The sequence below is a fragment of the Tenrec ecaudatus genome, chromosome 1 (genome assembly GCF_050624435.1).
Source record: "Tenrec ecaudatus isolate mTenEca1 chromosome 1, mTenEca1.hap1, whole genome shotgun sequence".
NCBI classification, from domain to species: domain Eukaryota; kingdom Metazoa; phylum Chordata; class Mammalia; order Afrosoricida; family Tenrecidae; genus Tenrec; species Tenrec ecaudatus.
This window is the reverse complement of record NC_134530.1, coordinates 151,116,772-151,136,186: the sequence shown is the minus strand read 5'-3', so window position 1 is coordinate 151,136,186 and position 19,415 is coordinate 151,116,772. Positions and strand designations below refer to the sequence as shown.

At 51.0% G+C, this 19,415-nt stretch overlaps 1 protein-coding gene across 1 annotated transcript in view; it reads right to left on the bottom strand.

Annotated features, from left to right (window-relative positions):
• The window catches only part of VANGL1 (VANGL planar cell polarity protein 1), a 58,378-nt gene that overhangs the window by 27,667 nt on the left and 11,296 nt on the right, over window positions 1–19,415 (bottom strand). The window contains exons 2-4 of the mRNA XM_075559776.1: window positions 18,089–18,283; window positions 9,008–9,140; window positions 398–1,005 (exon numbers count right to left, since the gene is read on the bottom strand). Of these exons, the coding sequence (XP_075415891.1) occupies window positions 398–1,005; window positions 9,008–9,140; window positions 18,089–18,159 (812 nt within the window). The 5' untranslated portion in view covers window positions 18,160–18,283. The remainder of the gene's footprint in view (window positions 1–397; window positions 1,006–9,007; window positions 9,141–18,088; window positions 18,284–19,415) is intronic.

Below are 19,415 nucleotides of genomic sequence, written 5' to 3'. Positions count from 1 at the left end.
AGGTAAGGAGGTGACTGCATAATGACTGGCCAAACAAGAGGACTTCTGAGAGTGGACGAAACGGGGTGATTGGGAATTACACTAGGGTAGTCGGGTACACTCAGCATGGCTTCTGATCTTACCCACCAACCACAAGCCAATCTCCAGAGCCAGTTCAGCAGTCTGAGATAGGGAGAGCTCGTCTCCATCCCTGCTGGGAACTGCCAAGGCGAGGCTTGGCAAAACCCAACCTGTGGGTGAGCCAGCTAAGGTAAGTCTGCTGAGAACTCAGGGCGCCAGTCGGGCACCTGAAGCATCCCCTGCATGTGGCCGCTGTAGAAACTCTCCCAGCTGTTTTCTATCAAGGCCCCAGGATGCCCCCCTTCCCCTTTGACCCCCTCCCCACGGCCCGCCTTACCTCAGGTGTCCCAGGCTGTAGAAGCGGGACTCGCCGTCGGTGGAGCGGACCACCTGCAGCGTGAACATGGGCTGCAGCTGCCGGAGCTCCAGCAGGACGATGGCCAGGTAGTGGATGAAGAGAAGGGCGTCCACAAGGGACACTGCATATTGCACGATGCCCTGGTAGTTCCGGTCCCGCGAGTCCAAAATCCGGACCCCGTAGAAAAGCCAATAGGAAATCACAAAGAGAAAGATGAGGACCATGAGGAGGGCGCGGAGCACGAACACGCGTGGCACGTCGGCCCGCTGCCTGCGGAAGAAGAGCGCCCAGGTCCCGATGAGCAGGATGAGGAGTTTGAAAGCCACGGAGATGAAGAGCCCCTCGCAAATGGTGCCGCAGGGCTCCAGCTCCTCCCGCCACAGGGCCGGGGGCAGCAGGATGAAGGCAATGGGGGTGAGGAAAACCAGAAGTCCCAGGAAGGCGGCAACGGTGAGGCCCAGGTAGCGCTTGCAATCCAGACCCACACTGTCCTCCATGTCCTTGCTGATTCTGGCAATGTCCTCCTGGGAGATGCTGTGCTCCGAGGTGCCCGTGATGGCCGTGGTGGTCTCTCCCCAGTTGTCATCCTGACGGGGAGGAGACGGGGAGCATGAGGAGCGATGCACACAGGGGACCCGTGAAGCACACCCCACCCCACCACCACCACCCAAGGCAGCTGACGTCGCGGAGAGCCTCCTTAACAAATCTCAGACTACGGGTTTATCAGGAAATGGAAGTGTCACTCGTTCAAGATGGGTTTTTGTCAACCTTAATAACATGCATTGACACTTTGCAAGATGCATTATAGTTCCATCTGACGGGAGAAAGCATTACCTCACCTTCTGGCTTGTTTGTTTTGGCAATTAATGACCAGCAGATTCTATAGCATTGATTATGACCCTGCCCTGCAGAATTCCCGAGACGCTCTGAGAGAGCTAGGGCCATTTGCCCTGCAATATACAACCCCGTTGCTATGGTAACCGTGTGAAAACACATCTGTAGCATAAAAGCTCATGCCATCTCAATTCATGGCTGGGTTATAAAGAGTTACAGCCTCCAACTTCTATGCTTGGGGAGTCTTCCTGTGCCCGCCAAAGCTCCCACGAGCTAATGAAACAAGGGAACCGATATGCCTATACCCCTTCAGTCCTCATTATTCACAGAGTCCCCATTTGTTAATTAACCCAGCCCAAAGCCCAAACCCACGGCTTTGGAGCTGATTTTGACTCACTCCAATGCCGTGGGGCAGAGCAGAGCTACCCCCGTGGGAGCCCTCATCTTCACCTGTCTCCGGTGGCAGGGCCGCTGGGTCTGAACTGCTGACCTAGAGGTTTGCAGCCCAATCCCTAATCCACAGCATCGCCAGGGTGGTTAATTCTCCTCTCAGAAGGTTTTCACCTTTTTGTTGTAGTTTGTTGGCGATTTTGTTGTTTAAAATGGTCCCCAATGATAGTGCTGAAGTGCTATCTAATGGTCTCCAGCCCAAGAAGGCTGCAGTGATTTCGATGGCAAGGAATAAGATTTCTTCAGGCATGCAAGAGTGCTACTGGCAACGAGTTTAATGTTCAGGAATGAAGAATATATATTAAGCAATGTGTCTTTAGGCAAAATATGGAAGGATGCGGGGATGCATGAAGAGAAAAGGGAAAGAACACAGAGTCACCACACCAGAAAAAATACTCAACCGTCCACCATGCCAGGAGACCAGTGGAGCTAAAGGACGAAGTTCAAGCTGCACGAAATGCATTAGCGAAAAACACGGCTCCAGGAATGGATGGAACACCCAGCGAAATGTTTCCGTAATCTCAAGACGCACTGGAAGCACTCTCTTATTTATGCCAGGAAATATGGAAAACAGCCATCTGGCCAACGGACTGGGAGAGATCCACATTTGTTCCCATTCCAAAGAAAGGTGACCCGCCAGAACGCTCACACTCTACAACGCTGTCATGGATAGCGCACACAAGTAACGCTGTTCTTAAGACCATCCAACTATGGTTACAGGCGCACCTTGACAGGGAACTGCCAGCAGTTCAGGCTGGATTCAGAAGAGGACATGGAGCAAGGGCTATAGATCACGGCTGATGTCAGATGGATCTGGGCTGAAAGTTGAGAATGCCAGAGCGATGTTTGCTTAGGTCTCATCGACTATGCCAAGGCAGTTGACTGTGTCGCTCATAAGAAAGTAGGGATGACTTTGAGAAGAATGGGAACGGACCAAGAGGCAGTTGCGAGAAGAGAGTGAGGGAACAGGGCACGGTCTGAAGTCAGGAGAGGTGCGCGTCAGGCTTGTATTTCCTCAATCTGTATGCTGAGCAGACCGGCCGAGACGCTGGCTTACATGATGAAGAGCGCGCCATCAGGATTAGAGAAAGGCTTAATAATCTGCCGTATGCAGATGACATAATCTTGCTTGCTGACCGCGAAGAGGAATTGAAGCCCTTGCTGATGAAGACCAGCCACTGCGGCCTTCAGGGTGGATTACAACTCTGTGAGGAAGACCTAACTCCTCACAACTGGACCAATGCATGGCATCAAGATAATTGGAGACAAGGTGGACGTTGTCAAGGATTTTGTTTTACTTGGATCCACAATCAGTGCTCAAAGAAGCAGTGGTTAAGAGATCCAAAGACATTGCATGGATAAATTTGCTGCACAAGATCTCTTTCAAATATTGAAGATGTTTCCTTGAGAAGTGACGTGCACCTGACCCAAGCCATGGTACTCTCCATTGCATCACATGCATGTGAAAGTGGGCCATTGGAAAGGGAAGACCGTAGAACTGAGGCATTTGAATTTTGAAAGCACTGCTGAAAGGACAACTAGATCTGGATTGGAAGAAGTAAGGCCAGAGTGAGTGCTCCTTAGAGGCAAGGATGGCAAGACTCCGTCTTATCTACTTTCAACATGTTGTCGAGACAGACCAAGTCCCTGGAGAAGGACATCATGTCTAGTAAAGTGGAGGCGTGGCAAAAAAGAGGAAGGCCCCTGACGAGGTAGACCGACACAGTGGCCGAATCAGTGGGCTCAGGCGCAGGAATAAGTGTTTTGTTCTACGGCATAGAGTCTCTATGGACCAGAGTCAACTCGATGGCACCAACAACAAAAACAAGGTGTCTTTACAGGAATCCTGGTGGCAGAGTGGTTATGCATTATATCCTCGGGGTCGGTAGTTTGAAACCATCAGTAGCTCCAAGGGAGAAAGACAAGGCTTTCTACTCCTATAAAGTTACAGTCTGGGAAACTCACAGGGGCAGTTCTACCCTGTCCTATGAGGGCACTCTGAGTCAGCACTACTCGATGGCAGTGAGTTTGTTTTCTTGTCGCTAGGTGTCTTTAAACAGAAGCACACATAAAGCAATGGGACACACTGGTTGGTGGATGGAAACATTGTGACCTAATCCTGGATGGATTTCCTCTAGGAATAGGGGTGAATGAAGTGTTCACAGCAGTAACGGCAACAATTGACGGTTGAGAGCATCAACCGCACAAGGAACCATCTACCTGCAGCCAGTCCACACGTTTGTGTTTGGAAACTCCATGAAATGCCAAAACCCACTGACAAAATAACTGTACCACTCTGACATCATATTTCCTATCGACAGAGTAATGAGAATCCAAAAGTCTAACCAGAGCCCCAAAAGAGCTCAAAAGTTCCTCCCGAAACGCAAGTTCTCATGACAAACAGCACGGCCAGGGCACCGAGAGACCCAGGGTAATGTCTGGTCTTGTTTCCACTGTTTAAAGTGGTTTCAAGTTTGAACAATGATCTCTTTTCATGAACGGATGTAGCTGTTGGGATTTTAAACCATTTTGCTATTTCACTGGCACCTATGACTACTCCAGAACAAGAGCACAGCAGGAAGGTACCGAAAAGTTGAATAGGATTCAAAGAGGTTTTGCCTCAGCGATTTGTGACTGAACTTGGAAAAAGCAAACCAGCAGCAGTGGCAGAAACAAACAAACAAAAAAAACAAGCCAGCCTCCCTGCCATCGAGTGGATGCTGACTCATAGCAACCCTATCAGGCAGAGTAGAACCATCCCTGTGGGTTTCTGAGAGCGTAACTCTTTATGAGCGGAGAACGCCTCGTCTTTCTCCTGAAAAGTGGCAGGTGGTTTTGAACTGTTGACCTTATGGTTATCAGCCCAACTCTTAACAACTACACCACCAAGACTCCAGCAGTAGTGAGTGGCATGAATTAATAAACAGGACACCAACCTAGAGAAGCCTTACTCAAGTTAATGACGGAGACCTCTTATCACAGAACGGCCTTAAACCCATGAAGGATCAAAATATTAAGATGTGCGAACCTTGAATGGCACAGGCTACGGCAAGGGATGATGGCTGTGGTGACAGCCTCACCGGCGGAACAAGTTCTTCCACTTGGAAAGTCAGGCGTGTCACGCACCATGAGAGGGCTTAAGACAACAGCCCGAAGCAGCCGGGATCCTCATCGCCGTGGACAATCTTCTGGCAATTTCATGAAAATTTCAATGTATGTCTGCATATTCAAAATTTAAATATGTCTGTCTGGCCCGACACTCCCACTTCTAGGTTTTTACCCAAAAGAAAACATGTCCACAGAACAATTTCTAGATAGCCCCCAATAAAATGATAAAAAAAACTTCTAGAAGAATGTTCACAACAGCTTTATTCAAATTACCCAGAAAAGCTATACAACTCAGATATTCATCATCAGGAGAATGAGGAGCAAATTGTGGGATATGCTTATGATCAAAGAGTGGTTATGTGGTCGGCTACAATCTGCAAGGTCATCAGTTCGAAACCACTAGCTAGCCACTCCTCTGGAGAGACACAGCTTTCTACTCCTGCAAAGACTTAGTCTTGGACAACTCACAGGGGGCAGTTCTACCCTGTCCTATAGGGTCACAATGAGTCAGCATCGACTTCAGGGCAGTGAGCCCCATAATGGAATACTACTCAGCAAAGAATGTACTGCTTGTACTCATCAAAACATGAATGAACCTCAAAATTATTATGCTGAATGGGGGGGGGGGAAGTCTACAATAAGAGAATATAATTTTAACTCATTAAAATCTAAAATTAATCTATAGGGAGAAAATCAAAACAGTTACTCTCTTGGAGGGATCAAGGCAGGGGCAAGATTGACTGGGAAGCACATAAGAGAACTTTCTAGAATATGGATATGTTGTCTTCCTAAGGGTGTAGGTATATAGATATCGGCATTTCCCAATTTCTCCATATACACACTTGGCCCTATTTGAAATGGAAGAGAGGCAAACACTAAATGGAGGTGGAGGAGGGGATTGTAAAAACCAAACTCAAGCCGACTGTCACTGCGTCAACTCTGATTCATGTTGACCCTCTAAAGACCCTCTTAGACCGTATGTCTCCATGGGTAGCAGATAGTCTCCTCATCTTTCTCCTTCAGAGTGGCTGGTGGGTTTGAACTGCCGATTTCACAGTTAGCAGCTTAAACACTGAGCCCACCATAGCCCCATGGGGCTCCTTTAACTGAGGGTGCGGTAGTGAAGGGGGTTTAAACCACAAAGTCAAAGATATGCAACATGATTTCACATAAGGCGAGCTCATATAAAATCATTTACTTCGTAACACCTTGGCTCCATGTTTTAGACTACTCCTTACAATCAATGGGTTATCCGTGGTAAAAAAATCATTATTTGTAATATCCTAACACCATCCTGATCGAGATACACACCCTTTACCCTATACACACTAACTACATCCGCTGTTCATTTTAATGAACTAAGAATACAGATGTCCAGAGGGTTTGCTTCTTGAAAGTCTACAAACCCTCCAGGACCCTTCTCACTGCCGCCGAGGTTATTCCAATCCATAAGGACCTTACAGAAAGGAGTAGAGCTCTCTCTGGTTTCTGAGCCAGGAACTCTCTACAGGAGTAGAAAGCCTCACCCAAACAGCAGCCTAGCCCAACACGTCACCCACCACCACTGCCTGAGAACAGAAAGGAGCTAAAACCCTCTAAGACAAACACCGAGGTTTCTGATGAAGCAAGAACACCTACAGAGGCTGAGTGCCCTAGGCCACACAGCCCAATCTACATCTAAAAGAACACTGACCTTCTTAGGCAAGTAGTGGAGGTCCACACACAAAGTCCTAGACTTGGCCTCACCCATCCATCCCCCCTGCACCCATCACGGAAGCTGGCTCTGCAAGAGCAATGAAGGTCCCAGCTCATCGTGGGACAAGCCTCACATCCAAACCACCAGCCGCTGTGGGTCCCCACCGCGTCCTGTGTGCGCTGAGAAAGCCCCACTGCAGTCCATATCTCTGCTTAACAGTGCTTATCTCGGAGCCCCTCCCGCTGTGCAGATACGCGCTCATTCCTACAGCCTTGCAGCTGCGGGCGCATACGTTGCTTTGTTTACCTAGGGACAAGGCTGGGCATGCATCTACTCCCGGCACTGCGGAGGGCGTGTGAACATGTTTCTGGGTATAGCTCAGATGTTTATTTAAATCTGGTGGGCTGCCAGCCAGTTGGGAATGCGAGAGGAACCCACACGGTGTTTTGCAAAGAAACCAAAATGAATGAACTGCCACTAAAACTGGGTGATTTTAAAAACTGGGTGCTTGCACCTACGCAGTCGGAACCGCCAGCTTTCCTTAAAAACCGCAAGGCCCAGTAGCCTAGAGTCCGTGCATCTGCTGGCTGGCAGCAAGCATTTGGAGCGAAGGAGCCACTGCCTCTTTTGAATAGGGAATGCCACCTCCAGTGGGCGGCACATGGCATCCCCACACCCTGCGTCCCTACACCCACACCCCACCTCCCCTCACCCCGAGTCCCCACTTCCTGCGTCCTCTCACCTGCTGTTGTGGCACAGAGTGTCATTCACCCCCAGGCTTGCCTGCGGCGGTGTTTCTTCCCTCCTTTGAGGATTCAAAATCCTCACTACTGAGGATTCCCTAACTGAAAGGTTGATGGTTCTAACCCGCTCAGAGGTGTTCCCGGAAGGCTGTCAGTCTGCTGCAAAAGGACCCGACCTCAAAAACCCGTCGGTCTGGATGTCTACTTCGCACACGGAGCTGCGGAGTCAGGATCAGGTGGATGGCAACAGATTTTTTTAAGCCAGGCATCTGAGACGACAAGGAGCTCTGGTGGTGTATTAGGCTATGCACTGGGCTTCTAGTCACTCCGTGGGAGAAAGACACAGCTGTCGGCTCCCACGAAGATTTTAGTCTCAGAAATCCGAAGGCGCGGTTTTCTGTCCTATATGGTTGCTGTGAGTTGTAATCGGCCCAATGGCAGTGGGTCTGATTTTGACTTTGGATTTGAGTATATAACAAAAACCGAAGTCCAAACTCCTGCCTCTGAGTTGACTGTGAGTAGTGCCGACGCCGTGCAGGATGTGCAAGGCTGTCATCTTCACAGCAGGAGTCAGCCTCACAGCTCTCCCACAGAGTGGCGGGTGCGTTCGAACTGCCAGCCCTGGAGTAGCCCAATGCCTAACCCACCACGTCATCGGGCTTCTCTCTGAATGTGAGCTCCAGATGGATTCCACACACTTATTAGTGATGTTCAGTCTCAAAAGCTCACTCGCTGCCATCAGGTCTATTCAGCCTCATCGTGCCCCTGTAGGGCAGAGAACTGCCCCTGTGGGGTTCTGAGACTGTAAATCTTTGTGGGACAAGAAGGCCTCATCTTGCTCCCAAGGAACAGCTGGTGGTTTCAAACTGCTGACCTTGCTGTCAGCAGCCCAACTCATACGTAACCCAGTACACCACCAGGGCTCAGTCTAGGGCGAGGTTCTCAACCTGTGGGTTGCAACCCCTTTGGGGGTCGAACGACCCTTTCACAGAGGTCGCCCGATTCATAACAGTAGCAAAATGACAGTTATGAAGGTAGCAATGAAAATAATTTGATGGTTGGGGTCACCACCACATGAGGAACTGTATGAAAGGGACACGGCATTCAGAAGGTTGAGAGCCACTGTGCTAGGGTGTCACAATCCTTCCCTCGAGGGCTCGATCTCTGGGGACGGGTTTCCTTCCCTCTCTCACACTGCTACACTTTGGGATGAGTCTCTGAGACTCTAGCCCAGGGGTCCTCAAACTTTTTAAACAGGGAGCCAGTTCACTGCCCCTCAGACCCGTTGAAGGGCCGGATTATACTTAAAAAAACAAAACAAACTATGAACAAATTCTTATGCACACAGCACATATCTTAGTTTGAAGTAAAAAACAAAATGGGGCAAAAACACCCGGAAGGCCGGATAAACGTCCTGGGTGGGCCGCATGTGGCCCGCGGGCCATAGTTGGAGGACCCCTGCTCTAGCCCATAACTTCTCCCTTCCCTGCCCTGTCCTAGACCTTGCTGGTTTCTCTTTCCCCACCACTCAAAGGGGGCCAACCAATCACATTTCAGAAGGATCTCCCGGCTAGCCAATGGCAGTGCAGGCTGCCCTTAGACCAACAAGAAACCACAGGGCCAAGAGAAACTAATTTACACGCAAGAAAAACAAAGATAAAAACCCCAGAGAACCTATGGCAACAAGACTTAGAAAAACATTTACCGACAGGAGCCGTGGCCAGTGGCAGCGTGCCTCCAGAAGGCCTTTGATCTTACCTGAGCGTCCTCCGTCCGAGTGGAATCGTTCGCCAACAGGGGCTCTCCGGTGGGAGCTTGGATAGTGACGGATTTCTCTGACCCTCTGCCATCTTTACTCCGGGGTGGCTTGTGTCTCTCTCGGTTTCTCTCCCTGCGTGGGGAAAAGATAACCTGCTAACACAAGTGAGCCCAGTCTCTGGGTCGTTAAAAAGGGTATGCATTTCATTTTGAATTTTTGAATGTTCGACAAGCTTGGGCACCACACATGTACACACACACACACACACACGCCACACACCACACACACCACACACACACACACACACACACGCCACCCATCCCACCCCCTTGGCAAGGAGAGTAAGCTGGTGTTTATAAGTAAGGCCTAGTTATCAGTGTGTTCTTTCTGCCATTTCATTCCAAGACGCAAAACAAAGCCTGTCAGTCCTCCTCTATCTATAGTGACCTGATTTTTTTTTCCAGAGCCCAAACTTGGGAGCACCCAAATAGGGCAGCCAAGGCACATTTTATGAAAATGACCGACTGGATTTGGTCACCATTTGCCTACACGAGTGTTTTAGGGCTTTTTCAACATTGAACACAGAATACGTGTACCTTCCAAAAATAAAAATAAAAAAATCTAGGGCACATCGTTACCCTACACCTTTGGACGAGAAGAGAAGAAAGGGAATTCTAAGCCGGTCCCGAGAGAACGGTTTGCTGTCTTTGTTCCCACAAATTTAATCCTGGAAGCCATTCCCATAGGGCGTGAGCTGAACGCCAGAGACACCCACAGGAACAATAAAGCAAGGACGATGACAGCAGGGGGGTGGGGGCGCCTGTGGCAGGTCCACACCGCCCAAGGAAAGCAGGTCACTGCACTTTACCCTGGGTGGCCTTGCTGGATGGCCGTGTGGTTGCCTGGGAGGACCCCGTGCAATGGGTCAGTCTTAGAGGCTCAAAGGGAAGCAGGGTGGCGAAACTGAGAGGTCACAACTCAGGCTTCAAACACCTACGGAAAATGGCACTGCCGCCCGGCCCTGGCCAGAAGCCCCACGAAAGGAAGCCCTTGGTCTACACCCATCCACCCACTGTCGCCCAGTCAATTCCAACTCATCCCAAGCCAACAGGGCAGAGTAGGACAGCTCCCTGGGCTTTGCAAAGACGTGAATCTGTATGAAAGGGACTGCCTCATCTTTCTCCCATGGAGTGCTGGTGGATTCAAACCATCGACCTTTCGGCTAGCCGCCCAATGCTTACCGCCCTCATGCCAAGAGTCCATTCCGTGCCTTCACCCTCATGTCCCCCCAAAGGCCGCCTTCACAGCAGACCTCCTGCTACCACTTGCCCTCACTCTCAAGGTTCCCTAGGCAGGGCAGAAGCATTGTGGGTGCAGACTTTGGGGGATTGGGGAGTGGGATAGTCAAATCTCTGCTTTGTCCCGGTAGTTATGTAGCCTTGCACAACTTATTCAATTTCTAAGAACATCAGTTTCCTCCTCTTCAAAATGGGGACAGTACTGAGTGCAACGTGTATACACGCCCACTACAACGCTGCTCAGGCCAGCATGAAGAGAGCACACGGCAGCCTGCGTGGGCCACGCTGCTGCACAAGCCCTCTTTAAAGCGCTACGCTGAGACGAAGCTGCCCCCGCCTCAAGCCACGGGACTTTCAACCCCCTCCTGCATCTGTGAAAGCTGGGCACTGGGTAAGGAAGACCAAGGAAGCATCAGTGCATGTGAACGATAGTGCTGGAGAAGAATACGGAAAGGCCCAATGCCTCCTTAAAGGAGAAACAAATCTGTCTTGGGAGAAATACAGCTAGAATGCTCCTGAGAAGCAACACTGGTGAGACTTCCTCTCGTGGATTTTGGACGTGCTGTTAGGAGAGACCCATCTGCAGAGAAGGGCATCAAGCTTGGTAAAGTGGAGGGGCTAGAAATGTGCTTGACACAATGGATGATGGATGGATAGATGGATGGATTGTGATAAGAGTTGTATGAGCCCCAATAAAATGATTTAAAAAATAGTGGAGGGGCAGCGGAAAAGAGGAAGGCCCTCAACAAGATGGACTGGCACAGTGGCTGCGTTGTTGGGCTCACACAGAACAATTGTGAGGATGACACAGCACTGGGCAGTGGGTTCTTCTGTGGTGCACAGGGTACACGGGGTTGCTATGAGTTGGAACCAACTCACTGGCACCAACAACACAACTACTAGATGGAAGGTTGGCGGTTCTAAGCCATCCAGAGGAAGACAGGCCAAGCAATCTGCTTCCAAAAGGTCACGGCCTTGGAAACCCAACGGGACAGCCCCGCTCTCCGTGGTGGCCTGAGATGGGCTCGATGGCAGGAGCCCTGAGCTCAAGAGAACCTGGAAGACATATTCTTGGGGGCGCAGCCTCCCAGACACGAATGGGCTCCCGAATCCATGTCAGGAGTCACAATATGGCGGTGACCTCAGACAACATCAGGTTGAGTGTCCAGTGACAGCTGCTTCAGGAGCCACTCACCGTGACACACGACTGGAGCTGGGTGCCACCGCCTGGTCAGGCTTCAGGGCTCGGGCTCGGCTAAGTGCAAATCTGCTGCTGTTCTCCTGGCCCCTCACCTTCAGCCGGAAGGAGGGAGAAGCGGGAGGCTGTCCTCTGACTGACTCCACTTCCCTTCACCCCAGCTACTCTCAGCAGTTCCCACTCCCTCTGCCAACAGCTCAGTCACATGCCCATCTATCGCTTCTCTACTCCCACAGGGTCAAATCCTGTGACAGCCAAAATTCCACAGGAAACCAGCATTCTTTCACCGCGTGCCAATTCCTCCAGCGAGTGAGTGTGAACACTAGCAGGGCAGAAGCGCAGGTGGGAAGCACCCCCACCCCTGGCAGGGCATAGCCCTCCACCCTAGCCAGCCACCACTCCCCACCAGCCCGTAACTATCACCCCCAGGTCCCTCGCTCTTAAAGGGCCAGCAACCAAATATGGAGCAATTGTCTACATGTAGACTCTACATACTTTGCCTGGTGACACTCCAGGTGAACCAGGTAAGACCTATGATCTGAGCACCCAACACGTCTCACCCTGTGGTTTACAACCCTCCCCAGGTGTGCGGAACACCCCTGGGGTGGGGGCTGGGAAAGTGGTTTCCCTACAGCTCCCTTGCTGGTCCTGTGGCCAAAGAACTGCGTCTAGAAGGAGACAACTCAAAAACACACTCAAACACGCTGCCATCGAGGGATGGCAACTCACCGGGACCTCACGGTACAGGGCAGACGGCCCATGTGGGGTTCGGAGACTGTAACGCTTTACGGAAGCGGAAAGCCCGTCTTTCCCCCAAGGACCAGTTGGTGGTTTCAAACTTCAGCCCCAAATGTAACCACGAAGCCACCAGGGCTCCTGAACAGGAGGGATCTACATTCCACCAGCACCCCAGGGCAGGGGGATGCAGCTGGTCCAGGAACTTTGTTCTTCTGGAGGTGGTCTGTTATGAGGGCAGGGGGCAGGGAACATTGGGATGACTGCCTGCCATGTCCTCCTGTCTGTGAGATGCACCATGCCCAGGACACAGCAAGAACGCTAGGACCAGAGCCACTACATCATGCTCAGCAGGACCATGCCACACGGCATCCTTTAACAAATTCTTATTTCGTGAATGAGGCTAGGAAGGGCTCAGGGCTACAGCGACCCTGAATGTGATGCCCGGTTCCCAGGGCTTTCCATCCACCCTCTCTCCAAGGAGCACCCCAGTGCGGCTGGTGCACGAGACTCAGCAGGCACTCGTGAGCTGCCCCCTGGACGGCCCTGGTTCTCAAAGGAGCGAGCTCCTGTAGTCACGTGGCTGTTTTAAAAGTCACCGATCCAGGAAGGTCAGTGGGCCAGCCCTGGACTTGCAGTGACATATCCAATAAAAACAGCACTGCTCATGCTTCCTGGTGTGCGGCACTGAGCGAGAGGTGGGCTGCCTGGGCTGTGACTGGTACCCAGACGTGCTGTAACACAAAGGACAATCTGTAGCCGCCAAGTGCGCTCCAGGGGAGGGTTCCCCCAGGATGAAGACGATCCCTCTTGGTGTGTGAAAGTGTGGACCCAAAGACCAAGGCGCTCCAGATGCCAAAGGGGTGGGGAACAGGCACCCGCAGGTGTGTCTCCTGGCCTAAGTGGTCTGGATCACCTCTGTGGGTCTGTGTGTCGGGCTCGGGACTTTCCTGTCGCTGTATCTCTGTATCTGTCTCCACATCTGCTTGTGGGAGGAAAGCTACATCTGTGCGTGTGTGAGCGTGTGAGGGAGGTGGGCGGGTGGGCGGGGGTGAGCAGGCAGCCTGAGCCAGCGTCAGTGCCTGCTTCTGTGTGTGAGCGCTTCCAATCCAGTCAGTCTGGAGCTGAGCCCTAAGAGGCCACACTAACCCCCAGCGCCCAGGCCATGTCCCAGCCAGTTCTGACTGTCCTCGTGGCAGGCGGGCACTTCCTGGGAAGATAATTCCGTCCTGTTTCTGTTGTTTGCCTATTTCTATTTGGGGAAACCTTGCCCCACCGGTTACTCCTCCCTTTCCTTCTCCACACCACCTCTCCCTGCTCTGCTTGCTGCCCCCGGGGAGGGGATGGGCAAGCTGCTCCCTCCAACCCTGACCATACAGGGCACTGCGGGGTGGCCTCAGAAGCAGAGCCCCAGCTCCGCCCCACCACACCAACTCTGTCTTGGACACTGCATTTGAAAGTGCCTTCGGCACATGAGTTACTCTCTGATTCCCATACTTTCCCTCTGCCCTCTCCGTCCTCCAAGGGCAAAAGGCTTCCATGGGCTTCTGATGGAGAGATAAGGCAGCTGACCTTGTGGTGTCTGCGGGCTCTCTTCACAGTGGAGTCACCACCACCCGCCTGTCCAGGGATGCTACTATCAGGGGCCTGGCAGCAGCTGTGTTTCCATCCAAGCACTGGTGCTCTTCCCTCGAAGGGCCAAGGTGTCCCACAGCTGGCATCTGCACTATTGTCCCAGTGGGTTAACTGGACAGTCTTGGGAGACTGCGGGCATCACAACACAAGGCCAGTAATCTCTCTGTTGGAAGAGTCACCTGTCACCTGCTTGGAACCTCGCCAGCCTCCGAAGACAACCCCTATTGTTGGACAGCTCATCACTCCTCTGGTGTTGGATTTCAACAAACATGGGCAAAAAGCAAGGCCCTTCCCTTTCTACCTCCTCTACTCAAACCGACACCCAAAAGGTCAACCGTGACTCCACAGCAATGGGGAGAAGATGGGGGTGGAGGGGCAGAGAGGCCGGCATCGTGCTGGCCTGCTTGATGAAGCCTAACTTAGGTCAGTGAACCAACTGTGCAGACTCTCAGGTGGGAAACTCGCTGTTGGTGCAAACGTTTACAGAAAACACCATTCGATAGTGTAAGACATGCCTAAATAATCATGATTTATAAACTGTCAAGGGCTCGTGAGGGAAGGGTATGGGGAAGGAGAGGGGGGAAATGAGGAGCTGATACCAAGGGTTCAAGTAGAAAGCAAATGTTTTGAGAACGATGATGGCAACAAAGGTACAAATGTGCTTGACACAATGGAAGGATGGATGGATTGCGATATGAGTTGTAGGAGCCCCCAATAAAATGATTTTAAAAAGAGAGACAGCAAAGGAGTTTCACCAGGCAACTCCTGGGAAATACCATAGCCCCGGCTGGTCCAAGGCCCTGCACACACGCCCTGCACACACGCCCTGCACACGACTTGCCCTCATAGTGCTACTGCCTAATGTTCTCACAGGGCCCAACCAAGCGCTCCACGCACATGCCACCTCCACGGCAGCCTTCACCCCACAACTGTGGTGATGGGCCCAAGTGTGCCCCATCCCTCTGCCCCCCCAAAGAGCATGTGCGGACTTCCCAGCTCTCGAACCTGCTGGGAATATGATTACGTTTGGAAGTAGTGTTTCCTTTTTGCTCTTTGAATAAGGTTGTGACGTGGGGTGAGGGGGGCTAAACCTCATCATTCCTGAGTTATATAAAGTTCGTAATAGACACCGGGGAGGGGAGTGGCAGGGGGTCAAGGGGTGGGGTATAGGTGCGTACCAGGTTAAGGACCACCTATAATGCCAAGAAAGGCCAAGGAACCAAGGCATGCCCAGGGTGAAGGGCAAGAACCCTGACTGGGTGTCTGCCCCCCAGAACTGTGAGGAAATCAATTTCTGTCCCTTAAAAGCCACCCCTTGTGGTATTTGTAGCAAAACCACCACTAAGAAACTGACCAACGACCTGACACTGCCGACCCTTCAGTCAGAGCCTCACCGCCATGTGGATTGTGTTTGCCAGTTTTTAAGAAGGCCCCCCAGCCCCCCCCCCCGAGCACACCTCTACATCGAAGGCTCATCCCCCGAGCTTTCCTGAGAGCAGGCGCCCAACAATATTCCTTTGTTAATGGATTCAAAGTCTCAGCTCATATTATCGTTTACCAAGCACTTTCCACGTGGGCCCAGGAAGGCACCAAGAGTACCGCATGCTGTTTTAATTGAACGTTAAAGTCTCTTAATGTTGCCACAAGAGCACTGGAGTATCCATTTCGAGCGGCCCCACGAGGCCTGAGGAGACAACAGAGCAGCAGCAGGCGCTGAAGCATGACGGTGCAGATGTGGGTGTGCGTGGAGGGACCTGGTGAGGATGCCCTCCTGAGTCCTCCCAGTCCTCCTCCTCCTCGACCACTGCCAAGCGGCCCAACTCCCACTCTGTCCCCGTGGGAGCTGCTTTGTCCAGTCAGCTCCACAGAGTCGGTCGTTTGGAACTGCTGTTTCTGGCAGGTCATCTGCTTCAGATCCCTGTCTGCGTCTCACCACCCTGCGTCTCCGGCTTGCACGAGAGCCCGGTGCAGCAGCGCTTGCAGTGAGGCTTTCATTCTCAGCCCCTTTCTGTGCCCCATCCTGACTGCAATGGCTATCCTGAGCTACAGAAGAAGCTGGAAACATTTTTCTCTCCCAATTTTTCTTTAAGAGCATTATATATAAATTTAGAAAGTAATGAATGACTGTTTGGAGAAAAAAAAACAGCAAAAAAAACCCAAACAAACCAAAACACCCCTAATCCCATACTCAGAGTATGGTCAGTATGTTGATATTCAGTATGTATACCCCAAACCTACTGTCCCTGAGTCGGTTTCAACTCATATTGACTCTATATGGGGTTCTGGACACTGTGGATCTTTATGGGAGCAGAGAGCCTCAGTCTTTATCCTGAAGAGCAACTGATGGGCTTGAACCACTAACCTTGTGGTTAGCAGCCCACCAGGGCTCCACACGAATACATGCATACATAGACACACATATACACATACATATGAAATACGACACAGACGCAACTCTTGTAATACACAATGTCTTGAATCCTGTTTTTCCTAACATGGGCTGAGGAATAGTTCTCATGTCATCAAAGAAGCCTTGCACACTCATCTTGTAGACTCATTTAATCCACTCTTTAATATGACAAAGTAAAACATGTGAAAACTTGAACCGGCGCAGAAACAGAGCCCCACGTCAACATTCCATCCGTCACCTCTTCTGGGGTGGCCTCCCCGGTGGCTGATCTCTCAGGGAAGCTGGGCGGTGACCCTCGTGGGCCTCTTCCTGTATGTGGACCCCCATGGGGTCACACTCATAAATAAGTAAGTGAGCTAGACATATCCTTTTCCTATTTTTCAAAGCGAACTCCCTGCTGGGCTGTGTCTAACGGTGTGCCAGGGTAGTGACCCTTTCCTTGGGCCAGGGCCCACCCCCTATGCCTACAGACCTAATGCTAACATCGCGCCAACCTTATTGACAGCATTAGCAAGGCCACAGCTTATCGGAAGTCCAATCATGCTGTGGTCCGTGTTTTAGATCTATAACCTCTCAAATTCCACTCAACAACCTTGTTGATGTGTGCCGCGCTACCTATTTTGCAGGTGAGACTAGGCAAACGGTAGCACTGAAATGTCACCAACTGCATTCTTAGCCCACATCTCACTCACTGCCATTGAGTCGATTCTAAGTGACAGTGACTCTACAGATCACGGCAGAACTTCCCTGGTGGGTTTCCATGGCTGTAACTCTTTAGGGAGAAGAAAGCCTCATCTTTCTTCCAAGCAACAGCCAGTGATGTTGAACTGCTGGCGTTAGCAGTCCCACACGGAACCCACTATGCCAGGGCTCTGTTAGCCCACACATCCACCTTTTCCTTCTTAACTCCTAACACCACCACGTTTCCCTTTCTCCCTCCCTCTTTCCCTTGTCCATGCATCCCCCCACCCCACCCCTACTCACCAAACACTCTGTAGGCCTGTATCACAACAAGCACTATTAATATTAAAGTACAGAAGAAGAAAAACCTTGATGCCAACTCACAGTGACCCTATAGGACAGCCCAGAACTGCCCTTGTGGGTTTCTAGAACCATAACTCTTTATGGGAGTAGAAAGCACCATCTTTCTCCCATGGAGTGGCTGGTGGTTTCGAACTGGTGACTGTGCAATTATCAATTAACAGGGCAATGAGTAAGCACTGGGGCTCATGAATATAGTACAGAGGAGGGGGAACTTTGCTGCAGAGCTGAGACGGTCCCCATCACCCAGGGCAGCCTTTTAAGGCCAGGCCTGTTCACTGAGAAAGCGTCCCGCACAAAAGCAATGATGACTGATGGCGGGTCAGGCCAATCCCACCAGTTCAGAATGCAGAACAATAGAGTCAGCAGCTCTGGGTGGAACACACCAAATTAACACTCTTTTTTCAAATGCTCTCTTACATCCTTGATAAAAAGCTTTGGGGGAGCTGTCATCTATGGGAAGTACTTAGAAATGAGGAACGTTTGGACTGTGGGGAGAAACTTTAATTTAAAACCAATTGTGAGAAATTAAGGTCATCAAGTGTAATGGCAGCTATAAAACGTAAATGGTGGTGTAGTTACTCCCAGCGCAGGCTAAATGCTCTCCCAGCTCGGCTTCGCACGCACCAGCGGGCTGAACGCTCAGCCATCAACAGGCTTGCAAGCTGGAAGCACTCAGGTTAAAGGCAGTCCACAAAGCCTCAGCTGAGTAGCTCATGGCCAAGCCGTTGCCCCGCGGGGCAGCAGGGAACAGCTTACGTACCCTTGTCTGTGAGCTTTTTTCGAATGACTGGAATAGTAAGAGTATCCAGAATAGGTGGATTCGGTATCCATAGCCAAGGAGAGCAGGGAGGAGGGGCACCGTTTCCCTTCAGCGCTGGAGAGCTTTGCCCAGGAGACGCCTTCAGCCTCAAGGAGCCCGAGAAGCGGAGGAACAGCTCTTCAACTGGAACAAATGCTGGGAAGAGAGAAAGACAAACGAAAAAGGTCATCGACAAACCCAGCGTAGACAGGGCTGGAACACAGATGGCCATAGCCGTGTTCAGGACAGGGGAACCTCTTTTCTGGGGTCCCAGTTCCAGAACACGTGATTGCGAGAGGGAAGCACCTAACCACCGTAATGGGTCCACGTACGTAGGTAGGAAGGAGCGTCCCCGGATCTCTGGGAGGGAGACAGGAGGGGGCCCAGCAAGCCACGTCTGCTGCATGCAAGTAAAACAGGAGGTGGTGGGTTTCTGCACTGGCCCATCTCATAGGCCCAGCCCAGCCCTCCCTGGGTCTGAGGCTGTCGGAGAGGCTGGGTCCTCCTCCATACAGACAGTCCAAAAAGTACCTTTTCAGGGGTTTGGTCATAGATACATGATATATTTATATATATATTAACAACATATTAATATATTGATAAATCGATAAAATATTGATATATTTATATATATCTTTTAACAAGGAAGTGTGAAGTGCTCACTTTCTTTGATCTAGGAGTACAAACACCTAAAAATTTATCTGAAGAGACCTAACCTCTTTGTAACAAAAACGATTGCTACCACTGAACCATGGGGCTGAATGGCTAGAAGATCAGATTCTCTCAGACATCCCTCAGAAAAAAGGACTGGCAATCGGCTGCCCTAAATTCAGTCCCTGAAAGCCGTAGGGCACACAGTTCTGTTCTGACACACGGAGGGTCACGACACGGTAGAACTGACTCAGCGACCAACCATTGTTATTATCAGACTGTAATAGTGACAAGCTAGGAATTCTCTAAATGCCCCCAAACAGAGGAATCGTTAAGAACAACATGGCTTATCCTCTCGAAGTAGCTATTCCATAAACCCATTGCCACGGAGTGGGTTTACTCATAGTAAATCTCTACAGGAGCTACCACCCTCTTCTTTCTTCCTCAAAGCGGCTGGTGTCTCGAACCACTGATGTTGTGGTTAGTACAATAATTACCTGACAGGACCACTAAACCAAAAACAAACCCACTGTAATCGAGTCAATGCGGGCTCATAGCAACACTATGTGAGAGGGTAGAACTGCTCCCATGAGTTTCCACCTCTTTACAGGAGTAGAAAGCCCTTGCTCCTGCAGAG